Source organism: Microtus ochrogaster, linkage group LG7_11 (genome assembly GCF_000317375.1).
Source record: "Microtus ochrogaster isolate Prairie Vole_2 linkage group LG7_11, MicOch1.0, whole genome shotgun sequence".
NCBI lineage: Eukaryota > Metazoa > Chordata > Mammalia > Rodentia > Cricetidae > Microtus > Microtus ochrogaster.
This window is the reverse complement of record NC_022032.1, coordinates 15628161-15640162: the sequence shown is the minus strand read 5'-3', so window position 1 is coordinate 15640162 and position 12002 is coordinate 15628161. Positions and strand designations below refer to the sequence as shown.

The window sequence follows — 12002 nt, the reverse complement described above, 5'->3', positions numbered from 1 at the left end:
AAAAAAAAAAGAAAGAGAAATTAATTAAAATGGTAGGAATATTTGAGACTGAAGTACACAGAACATCTTTATTGTTTTTCAGTTCATCAATAAAGACTTTGAGCTCATAATTTTAAATGCTTAGAATTCTACTTTGCATAAGTGAGTAATACAAAATTACAGGAGAATTTTTAAGATAATCTTGGAAAATATTGGAAAATCTATCCTAATCAAGCCAAAATTCATTTTTGTAAGTTCAAAAGTCAGCAACTCAAAGTAAAATTTTTTACATTAAACAATAGAACAAAAAATAATGCAAAGAGTAAATTTGATGCTAACAGGATAAGATATGATAAAAAATTAAATGTTTCCATAACTAGACTTGTTAAAAGTGGAAGCTTTTGTATGTGCAGTAAAAAAAAAAAAACAGCAATTTGTACCACACAAATGTTTGAGGCAGTCTTTGTCAACATGTTGGGGTGGCCTTGTAGGCAGTACATAATGCACATGTATGTTTCTTAAAGCCAAGGCTATAGTTAAATCACATGCTGCAACACAGGTTGGCAACACTAGAAACACCTTGGATTTACTTTGCATTTAATTCTGAATATATTTTTGGCTGAATATATTATTAATAATAAATTGATTCTGAAATATATTTTGTATGATTGAAATAACCAAAAAATTTTGCAAGTCCTGCATGCACTCAGTTGCATTCAGTAACATGAACCCATAAGAGGGGTCACAAGCCATAAGTTAAGAAATGAGTCTCTACACCAGTGATTCTGAAACCAGATGCTCATCAAAAATATCTCAAGACTTCTGTGAAAGAAAGAACAAATGCTCTGCCAGAAGAGAACAAAATATGATGTAAATCAAATGTACATTGAGACTTTACAAGTATGAAAACTCCTAAGAAGAGAGCATGTGAAACATTCTGGAAATGTCATCTGATAAGGCTTCAACCTATCTAGGTTTCAAAATTTTAGATTAAATACTACTATATAGCTAGTTATCTTACAAATAACTAATTCTTTTACAAATTTTCCAAATGTGAATCCTTCAAATTTATTTCTAAAAATTTAATGTTTTATATAAAAATACTTTATGATTATTCTCAGCAACCTTACAAAGGTTAGATACACAATTTAAAATAAAAAATATTTCAGCAGGGAGGTGGTGGTGCACAATTTTAACTCAGGAGGCAGAAACAGGAGGATCTCTGTGTGTTGGAGGCCAGTCTGGTCTACAAGAGCTAGTTCCAGGACAGGCTCCAAAGCTAGAGAAACCCTGTCTCGAAAAATCAACAATAACAACAACAACAACAACAAATAAATAAATAAATAAATAAATAAATAAATAAATAAAAAGATAAAAAGTATTTCAACTGGGCCTGATGGAACTTGCCAATAGTCTCAGCCCTGAAGTGGAGGCAAGAAGCAAGTTCAAGGTTATTTTGAGCTCCACAGTAGTTCAAGGCCAGTCTGTTACCTGAAACTATGCAACAAAACAATATATCATTCTAGTCTGAAAAACAACACCACAAAACATATTTTTCATTTTATAATGAAATTTTATAAAGTATAAAACTTTGCAAAGAAAGTAAAATTTGAAAGATCATCCTGCAGCAGTGTTCAAGGACAACCAGAGCTGCAAAACAGAGAAACCCGTCTCAGAAAAACAAAACAAAACAACAAACAAACAAACAAAAGATCTGTACCACCATTTGATCAAATACTGTAAAATACCATAGTAACTGAAATAGAAAAGGAAGCTGCAGAAGAGAAACTGGCTGGCTGGAATGAGTCCTTAGTCACATATGGAAAAATAGCCAGTCAGTCATACAGTTGACTTGTGCTGTGTTGTGGAGGAAAATGAGTTTGCCTTGCTTTTAAGTTCTGGGTAAATGGTATTTTAAACATATATTTTAAATAGCTTTCTTACTTTTCTGTTCTGCTTTGCTGAGGGGTACACAGATTCTCAGATCCATCACTTCTCAATGATAACGATATAGGCACTGGAGAAGAAGTCTCCGCTAGACCTTGCCTCCTCTGGTGTTCAGCCATGAGAGCTTCAAGTTGCTTCCTTCTCTGTCGTAGCTCTTCCCTTAACATTTCATGTCTTCGCATGTCTGACCACAACTATTATTTTAAAAATCAGAGTCAAGTAAATATTTGGATTTGTTGAAGCCTTAAAGAATAGAAGTCTTAATGATATTGTCAGTCCAACAATAATCTATTGCCAATGTTTCCACTTTCATTCTACGATATCCATCTAGGGAACCAGAGAAATCATTCAAGTTAGGAATGTATACTGCTCTTGCAAATTCTTGTATCTGAATTTAGTTCCCAGCACCATTATCAAGTGGTCCACAACTGCCCCTAACTCTAGATCCCAGGGATACCTGACACCTCTGACCTCCAAGGACACCTACACTCACTTGTACAAACATATCCCCCAACAACCGGCACACAATTAAAAATACTAAAGCTAAAATCTTTTAAAGATGTTCATAAGGGTTAAATGGTATTTTAGGAATAAGACAAAGGCAGTCATCAATTGTTCGGGAAACTAAGAAATACTCATGAACTATTTGGGAAAAGCTATGATATTTTTCTACAAATCAAATATAAATGAAATACTCAATAGGCCCTTCTAACTAAAATGATTTGTGTTTGCTATAACTGTTCCTCATATTTGCTAATAAAGAATTTGACTATTTTAAAACAATACCAGCATAATTTGGGGTAAGATTTATTCCCCAACTAAAAGAGACACAGAAAATATACTTCACATATATCACCCATTCAATAGGTCAAAGGCCCCAAAGACCCATCCCAAGAGCAGCTTTTTCCCCCATCCTTCCCCCCCAAAAAAACTATTTTACAGATTTGGGAGTTAGGATCCAATTGAGGAACAACACAGTAGACTGTACTATACCTCATTATCCACTACTGAAGAATCTTCAGGCTCAATAACAGATTTGCTTGTGCTGGTCTCATTTTCATTAACAGTTGGGGTTGAAGTAATAGCTGGGAGATACTTTTTGGTGGGACCACTACTCATACTAGTGGCTGATAGCTAAATGAACAACAACAAAAACAAAACAAATGTATATACATATGCATATATATAAAACAAATATTACTATAAAGTACTAAAATAACTGAATTTATCTCATAGTTATTTTACTTCTCTAGAGCTCTAGTGCCATATTAATCTGATATTAAGACTACAATCACCACCATGATCCAAAGACAACAGAAGAGAACAAAGATGACAACAGGCTAAAGGTGATGAGGAGTAAACAATCAGAAACAGTAAAAAGAATAGGAGGCAAATACTAGGAAGGGGGGTTTACACTAAACCCAACCTTGGCACATACTCCTCTGGATATTATTTGTACTGGGGATAAAAGACAAAAGGATTAGAAAAAATAGAAAAAGTACAAACTTAGAAAATATTTGTATTAGAAACATAATTTGATGTTCTTTTTTCAAAAACAAAATATGGGGCTAGAGAGATGGCTGAGAGGTTAAGAGCACTGGCTCCTCTTCCAGAGGACCAAGGGTCAATTCCTAGCACCCAGGTGGCAGATCATAACTGTCTGTAAGTCCAGTTTCAGGGGTCCTAACACCTTCACACCAATGCATATAAAAATATAGTTAAATAAATTATTTTAAAAAGCCCAATTCCAAAATAGAAACAATCACTTGATTCCCATGTATTACCTTTCAAAGTAGAAACATAACCAAACCCATTTCATTATTAGTTCACTCATATCAGCACTCAGAAAACTAGCGGTAAAAACAGACTTTAAGCCAACATTAGGTTTTAAACATTTTTCAAGCACACTGAAAGAAATAAATTTACAATTACCTGAAGGTCGGGGCATGCCTTTTGCACAGCTTGAATTTTCTCTTGAATTTCAATCAATTTCTTTCTTTCCTCCTGCAACTGTTTCAGCTCTCTCTGTTGCTGCTGTAGTTTAGCCTCATAAAATTTCTCTCTATAATTAAAGTGATATTATCTGTGAACTTCAATAAAATTATACTAAGCAAAAAACAACACAGTAAGACCCTTTCTAAATAAGTGGCTCAGAACTTTTTTTTTTTTTAAATATTTATTTATTTATTTATTTTGTATACAGTATACAATATTCTGTCTGTGTGTGTCTGCAAACCAGAAGAGGGCAGCAGACCTCATTACAGATGGTTGTGAACCACCATGCGGTTGCCGGGAATTGAACTCAGGACCTTTGGAAGAGCAGGCAATGCTCTTAACCACTGAGCCATCTCTCCAGCCCCCTGAACTTTTTTTTAATGAAAGTCAAAAGCTTACTATACCTTGTTATTTCATTTACTCCAGTGTCTTTTTGTGTTTTATTAGAATTTTCTCTTGCATTATTTGAATTTTGTTTGGTATCTTCTGCTGCTGCATAGAAATCACCCAAATTTGATGTATTGGCAGAGACACTCACTGGAGCTGCGTCATCATCCTAAAATAGCACAATTATATAAAATTATTTGGAAATCCAAAGAAATTATCAAATTTATACTTTACAGAATTTACTAGGCTATAAAACATAAACAATACCACAGAGGTATTATACTCTTATAATACTTTTACAGAAAACCAAAGTGTATCTTTTATCAATGATAAATCAAGTGCTAAGACTAAAATGAGCCCATTAAAAATTTTTATTTGCAGTTCTGGGTATTGAATGTTTTATATGCCCAAGGCCCTAACATGCCCATCTATTGCCATGTACTGTCTTGCATGGCCTTATAACAAACACTCAAGTCAAAATGTGGACCCTTAACTCCTCCAAAATGTAAACTAAATGAGTTTATTTTTCCTTAAAAAGTTACCTAACTTCAGATATTTCATTAGTGCTATGAATTAAGAAACTTTTACAAATTAACTAGCTATTTCTCATTTTGATGAAATAATGGGCTGCTATCAAAGAGCTCTGTGACAAATATAAAAAGCTAAAATAATTACTATGGAGCAGGAAACGATATTAACGTTATTTTACGATATCAAATGATATTTTAGGATTCAACCTTTATATTGTTGCAAATAATCCATGCCCACTATCTGTTTAAAAGTTGCCCTCTTCCTCATTTCTGTCTTTAATTTGTCAAACAAGTACCAATAGTTATGATACAATGAAAAAAATGAGATGGACATGATGGCTCATTCCTGTAATTCCAGTACTGTATTCAAGAGGCTAACAAAAGAAGAGGATCTCCATGAGTTAGAAGACCAGTTAGGGTTATCCACAGTGAACTTCTGGCCAGCCCAAGATACAGAATGAGACCTCCCTCCCTCTCCCTCTCCCCTCTCCCTCTCTTTCAGAAAAAAAAAGGACATCCTATCTAAAATCTATAGTGATTACTCAAAAAACAAAGTTTTTTTTTTAAATCTGACTAGCAGTAATTTGTTTTCTTTTGTTGAACTAATGCACTGATTAATAGGGAGTTGAAAATGACCTCGTGCATTTTTTTGAAAATATTTAACTTATTTATATTCCATGCTTTCTCTGAAGATTACATCTGAAATTTAACCTTTGGAAACAATATTCTAATAAAATCATAACAAACTGATTCTTATTAATCATAGAACTATGAACTCTGAAATGACAATTCAATTCGTCTTATATCAATCAAAAGACTAACCTAGCCCAATGAGCATAGAAGAGGACAATGGCAAGAACCAGGCTATAACTTAAGAAATAAAGAATCTGAAAATGAAGTATTTTCATAAAATAGTACATGGAAAAAAATAAAATATGAGTTCTAATTCAAAACAAAGCTTATTTCTCATACTTCAGTTTTCCTATGTACTCTTTTGTGATCTTAAAGGAGTAGTTCTCAACCTTCCTAATGATGTGACCCTTTAATACAGTTCTTCATGTCATGGTGACCCCCCAGCCATACAATTATTTCAATTGTTATTTCATAACTGTAATTTGCTACTGCTATGAATCATAATGTAAAGATCTGATATGTAGGATATCTGATATATGACTTCTGTAAAGGGGTCATTCAATCCCCAAAGTGGTCACAACCCACAGTTTGAGAACCACTGTCTTAAAAGAATAATGGGAAATTAATAGAAAACAACAATTAGCAAATATGAGTTCTTACAAATATGTAAAAATATTCAGGATAACCTAGCTTATTGCTATTATTTGTTTCCAAAGCTGTTTCATGCATTTCAAAAAGTAAAGTAGGAATTCAGAAAGATGCCCACCCATTCTTTCTATTAATTTCAATATTCATATACAACCAATGTCATTAGCTTAGGTGCTCTTCCCGATACTCTTCAAATATGACCAAATAAATCACATCTCAAAAGGTGTTCTTCTAAGTTATGCACGTTTTACATGCCTAAGTTTACTTGTATGCTTGTACATGTTTATGCACTTTCTTCAACAGCTTTTGTTCTAATAGGAATAATTTAGAAAAAAACAAAAGTCATTACCAATAATGTGTAAACAAGTTATAGTATACCAATATAATAAAAATGTAATCAAAGGTCTGGGGACATGAACTCACTTTGCTTAGAATATAAATTAGCAGTAATTCTGGAGAGCAATTAGAAATTGTCCATTCAAATGAAAATGTATGGTAATACATGGCAATGGAAAGAAATAACAAATAAAAAGAAAACAAATAAATAATTTCACAAGTTAAACCATTTTTGTTACTCTAGAAAAATTTTACCTACCACAGGAAACTGTAAAATACTCAGTAGATCTTTTGGACCACATTAGATAATAAAGAAGGGTTAGTATTTACATGTGCATATGTATAAATTATTTTCAAAATCATGTATTAATAATTGAACTTTACTAACATACTAACATTTGGATTTTCTTTTCTTTTTTTTTTACATCAAGTAGGTTAAGATCTCAGGCTCTGCAATAGGCAATGTAAATTCTGGCAGTCATAATTATGTAACATTGGGCAATTAACACTTTTTCAATCTGTTTAATATCTACCTTATGATGATGCTAGGGACCTATACATGAGGCCAGGATCATCATCAAAAGCAAAATTATGTGGGGCTGTAGATCAAACTGTACTGGTACACAGTCATGCTCTTGGGTTTTATATACAGATGGCTGCACTCTCACTCTAGGTTGTAAAAGCGTTATCACAACAAAATTTACCACTCTAATCCCTCTTCCCATTTTTTCCCAAGACAGTCTTTTGTGCCCAAAGCATAACTCCAACATAGATTCAGCCAAGGATAACTTGAACTCCTCCTTGAATTGCCTCCATTTCCCAAGTGATAGGACTACAGATGTGCACCATCATGTTAGGCTCAATTTCTCAACTTTACCAGGAAGAGTTTGCCAATATCTGATATATAGCAATTAAGCCACTAAACCTTTAATAGTAACATCTAAGACACAAATACAGGGCGGGGGATGAAACTTTTGGTGGTAACATGCTTGCTTAGTTATGTAAGGGGTCTCAATTCAATATACGAAATGGAAAGAAAAGGAGTTATACCAACATAATCATCAAACATATACAAAAATTTCATCTTATATGACTATACTATTTAAACAAGTAACTTACCTGGACCATAGCAACAAGATCTTGGAGCTGTTTAAGTTTCTCTTTTGCAGCCATGAGTCTACTTATCTTCTGTTCAAATTCTTCATCTTCTGGTGCTTCATCAACCAGACTGCTCCTATGGCTAGATAATGAAGCCCCACTGACTCCTTCCTCCTCTACTTCCTCCTCCTCGTCATCTTCACCTTGTGCTACATGCAACCTCTGTTCTCCTTCTCTATTATATCGACAGTCTGTTAAAAACAAGTATCATTCAAATAAATAATTTTAAAACTTTAAGAGTATAAATCAAAGATAATCTACTTCACTAGAGTAATATGGCAACATTTCTGTGAATATAGGAAATCATACCTAATGGAGGCATGTTTAGAGCTCTGATGTTGGCAGCAGATCTGTTGTTAATTTCACAGTTAGAATTAACTGATCTCCCATCTCTATTATTAGAAACACACTGTGTATTACTGTTACTATTCACTTCATTCCAGGTAGAAGCTACCTGTGGATTCCTGAAAGAAATTAATGCCCAGTTATTTAAAACAACAAAAATAAAAATTCAAAAAAATCTACCTACGTAGAGCTATAATAAACTAGTTTCAAGCAAAGAACAGCATTAACTAAACCATTTTAGATCAAATTCTTAATAATAGACTCCTATTTTTCATTAACTTTTCCAAAAACTTAGAAGTTAATGAATAAAAGCATGTGAAAACTCAAAATATACCTAAAGTATAGCAGTAGGAAAAGAAAATGCTCAATTTTATACTTTTTAAATTTACTTGCATTCAGTAACAAATAGCAATTTTACTAAATTACTGTCTTCAATATTTCCTTCCTTTTCTTTATAGGGTAAGAATGATTATTACACTAACAGTTAACTTACAAGGAAAAAGCTTAAATAAGAAGGAAACAGTATTTCACTGATGTATCCCTCCATCCCAGCCCCCACACAAACATTAAGTTCAGATGAATACATTGGGAAAAAGAAACTTAAGTGCTGTCACCTAATGTTAGTAACAGGTTCAGAATTTTCATGCTCAGAATCATAGTCTGACTCTTCAGTTTCTTCATCTTTTGTATTTTCATTTACAGCATCTGTCATCATATCTGATGTTTGTTCATAATAATGAACTAATTCTCTCAATTCATTCAATCTCTTTTGAACTTCATTTAACTTCCTGATTAAAAAAAATATAACACCATTTTAGAAAAAAAATACACTATTTTCACTTAATAGCAGTTGGCACATACACCCACAAATATAAATAGACCAAGTTAAGTATACAGGGCACCTGTCGATTTTTAAAAATACAGTTTCAGCTGTACATGTTGGCACATGCCTTTCATCCCAACACTCAAGAGACAGAGGCAAGTACGACTCTGTTAAGTTCAAGGCCACCCTGGTCTATGTAGTGAGTTCCAGGCCAGCCAAGGCTGGCTATATAGTGAGACTCTATCTCAAAACAGACAAACAAACAGAAACAAAAGGTAAAACAAAACAAGCAAAACCCCAAAGCATGAACTGAAATGTCATATACATCGTCCCTGTTTTGGAGGTGAAGAAGCAGAAGCTTTCCAAGTGTTCTGCTCACACTGACACAGTCTTGTATAAAACATCATTTCAAGGCTATGAGTCTAGAGTCTGGGACTTACTCTTTGAATATTAAAACATTTTACATAGAGTCTTGGTATTTCTAACTCTTTTACTAAAAAATGATCAATTAATAGCATTCTACAGAAACTACCTACGCTATCTTATTTCTTTTAGTCAACCAATAAGATTAATATATATTACATTCCCTCCTTTGTCCACCATATATCTGAAGAATGCTTATCTTACTAACTTCAGTTTCTTACAAATTTTCGAAAGTTTAAAAATCCTCATTATTTAATTCTAATTACTTAATATTTGTGAAGAATGATTGTAAAAAGTATTTTACTGTAGTTTTTCAGCTGGATTTAGATGACCTTCATTTTCACTCTCATTCTGAGAAACCAGAGAAGTCGCAGGACAAGGAACAGAGGATATAAGGCTATTGGACTCTCCATTGACAACTGGTGCAAAGCCTACAGGAGCAGAGAGAGCTACAGTTGAACTTCTCTTATCCCCACTTCTTTGGAGAGAAGTTGAAGGCACGACTGAAAAAGAGAGAAAGATACACAGCTACCATAAATAAAAATGGTATGAAGCAGCATATTTTCAGTTTGCATACTTATAAAAAAACAGAAAATAAAATTCAGTCACATCTTAAAATCTGCAGATTTAAATCCTGAAAGTTTATGTATATAAACTGGCAGGCCACTTATTAACACAGTTCACAACAAAACACTTCAAAATACACAAGGAAAAATATTTTTACATCTTCCTTTAAGATAGTCTAGCACTTCTGCATTATAGTCACTGAATTAAAATAGAAGGGAGAAAATAAGACAGAAACTGCAATGTATTACCATGCTATATGCTAGAAAAACAACCAAAAGAACAATAGCATAAACTTGTCTCACGATAAGTTAAATGGTATCACTATGTATGACGTACAGAACACAAAAGGCCAATCCTGGCAGGTAAATAATAAAGACTGTATTTTTCTACCTCCTACTATTTCAAAAGTACTGTCATTTATCTTTTTCTCAGTGTGACTATCAGTATTTCCTTCTCATTTTAATGCCACAATTATCACAGCTAGTTCCTAATGATATCTTTTTACACTATTCTTTAACCACTGTTCCTGTAACTACCGCTCTTACACTGTTTTCTAGAAGGAGGAGTGGTCTTTTAGTCAGTTGTCAGTCGGCAAAGTATGACATTCTTTGTATATAAAACTGACCCAAGGCCATAATCATACTTTACAAGTTTTATTTTCCTTAGTTGCCTTCCTCTGTTCATAAAGTAACTGATATTATCCTCTACAGGAGAGGAGGGTAGCTGAGATCATAGGTGGGAGATAAGTGTTTCGGGGCAGAAATGGTAAGGTTTCTTTGAAAGTGGTAGAGAATCAGGAAATACGTGAAGAATAAAGAACTACTCCTCCAAGCTGGATGTAGCAGTGCAGACAGAGTCCATCCCTTGGGGAGACTGATGCAAGAGCGTTGCACATTTGAAGTGAGCCTAAGCTCCAATGTGAACCTTGTCTCAAAACACAAAAAATGCCAAAAGAGAACATATGATTCTGTTATTTTGAATGACTTACTTATATTTTAAGTAAATATGTACCTGCATGAATTATGTGCATCACATGTGCCCATAAAAACCAGATGCATAGAATCCCCTGGAACTGAAGTGATGGGCAGTTGTAAGCTACCTAATGTGGGTCATGGGAACCAAACCTGGGTTCTCTGCAAAAGCAGTAAGTGCTTTTAGCTGCTGAGCCAACTTTCCAGCCCAAGTTAGAATGGGGATTCTAAAAATGGTGTTCTTATCCACTATTAACTTCTTATTCAGATAACAACTGGAATGTTATAATAATAACGGTCAGTTGAGTTGCCCCAGGTGATTTCAATTTCTAGCAATTAAGCTTCTAATACTAAGGGGCAGGAACTAGGATTGAGAAAAACTTTTAGTAAAATGATAAAGACTAGAGACTAGATCTGAATTATCCAAATTTCTTTCTTTCCTTTCTTTCTTTCCTTTTCTTTCTTTCTCTTTCTTTCTTTCCTTCTTTCTGTAGACTTAGCATCTATTTGGCTCTTTATTACATATTGGCTTATTAAGAGCTTTTCATATTCAAGTTTCTTCCTCAAAAATTATAATTTTTGTAGAACTGTATTTGTTGCCTTATCAAAGAGTTACTAAGTGACTGCTCTGTGCCAGCATATATACTTATATGCCCTTTACCTAACACTGCTGAATCAGATTTACTCACATGATGAATTGTTCAGATGCTGGTCTCGAAGGGTATGGAGTTCTCCAAGTAATTTGTCCATTTTCTGTTTCTTTTCCTGTAGTACTCTCATTTTACTAAAAAGCTGAACTTTCTCATCAGGTAAGTGTTCAGAAACTGAGGGATTTCTGCTCTGAGAAATTTCTCTAGTTAATGAAAGGCTTTCTGCCTGTCTTCTGTTGTCTGGAACAGTGGGAGGCTTAGTTTAAAAAAGAAAAAAAAGAAAAAGATCATTTGAGGTGAAGGTAATAAAAAGCCGCATTTTACTGTGTGTTAACATCTACTGTTTCCTATTTTGCTATTAACACTCTTATCACAATCTCCTGAGTTTCTGAGAGCTTCTTTAAATAGGGTATGGCAGAGCTCAGCAGAAGAACTTACTAATTTTTGCTAGGTAACTGTACAAAATGGTTGGTCATACTCATTGTCTTAGTGGGCAAGACAATCATACATCTTTTCCCGGTGTGAAGGCAATGGCTTACCAATTCTTTTTTTTTTTTTTTTTTTGGTTTTTCGAGACAGGGTTTCTCTGTGGCTTTGGAGCCTGTCCTGG

General features: G+C 33.8%; 1 protein-coding gene across 21 annotated transcripts in view; it reads right to left on the bottom strand.

Annotated features, from left to right (window-relative positions):
• Pcm1 (pericentriolar material 1) overlaps positions 1–12002 on the bottom strand; it is a 95776-nt gene that overhangs the window by 52979 nt on the left and 30795 nt on the right. For all 21 annotated transcript variants that reach the window (XM_026786994.1, XM_026786978.1, XM_026786981.1 and 18 more), the window contains 9 exons: positions 11432–11648; positions 9509–9707; positions 8573–8746; positions 7923–8077; positions 7575–7804; positions 4326–4477; positions 3859–3988; positions 2920–3060; positions 1924–2120 (listed from right to left, as the gene is read on the bottom strand). In XM_026786994.1, the coding sequence (XP_026642795.1) occupies positions 1924–2120; positions 2920–3060; positions 3859–3988; positions 4326–4477; positions 7575–7804; positions 7923–8077; positions 8573–8746; positions 9509–9707; positions 11432–11648 (1595 nt within the window). The remainder of the gene's footprint in view (positions 1–1923; positions 2121–2919; positions 3061–3858; positions 3989–4325; positions 4478–7574; positions 7805–7922; positions 8078–8572; positions 8747–9508; positions 9708–11431; positions 11649–12002) is intronic.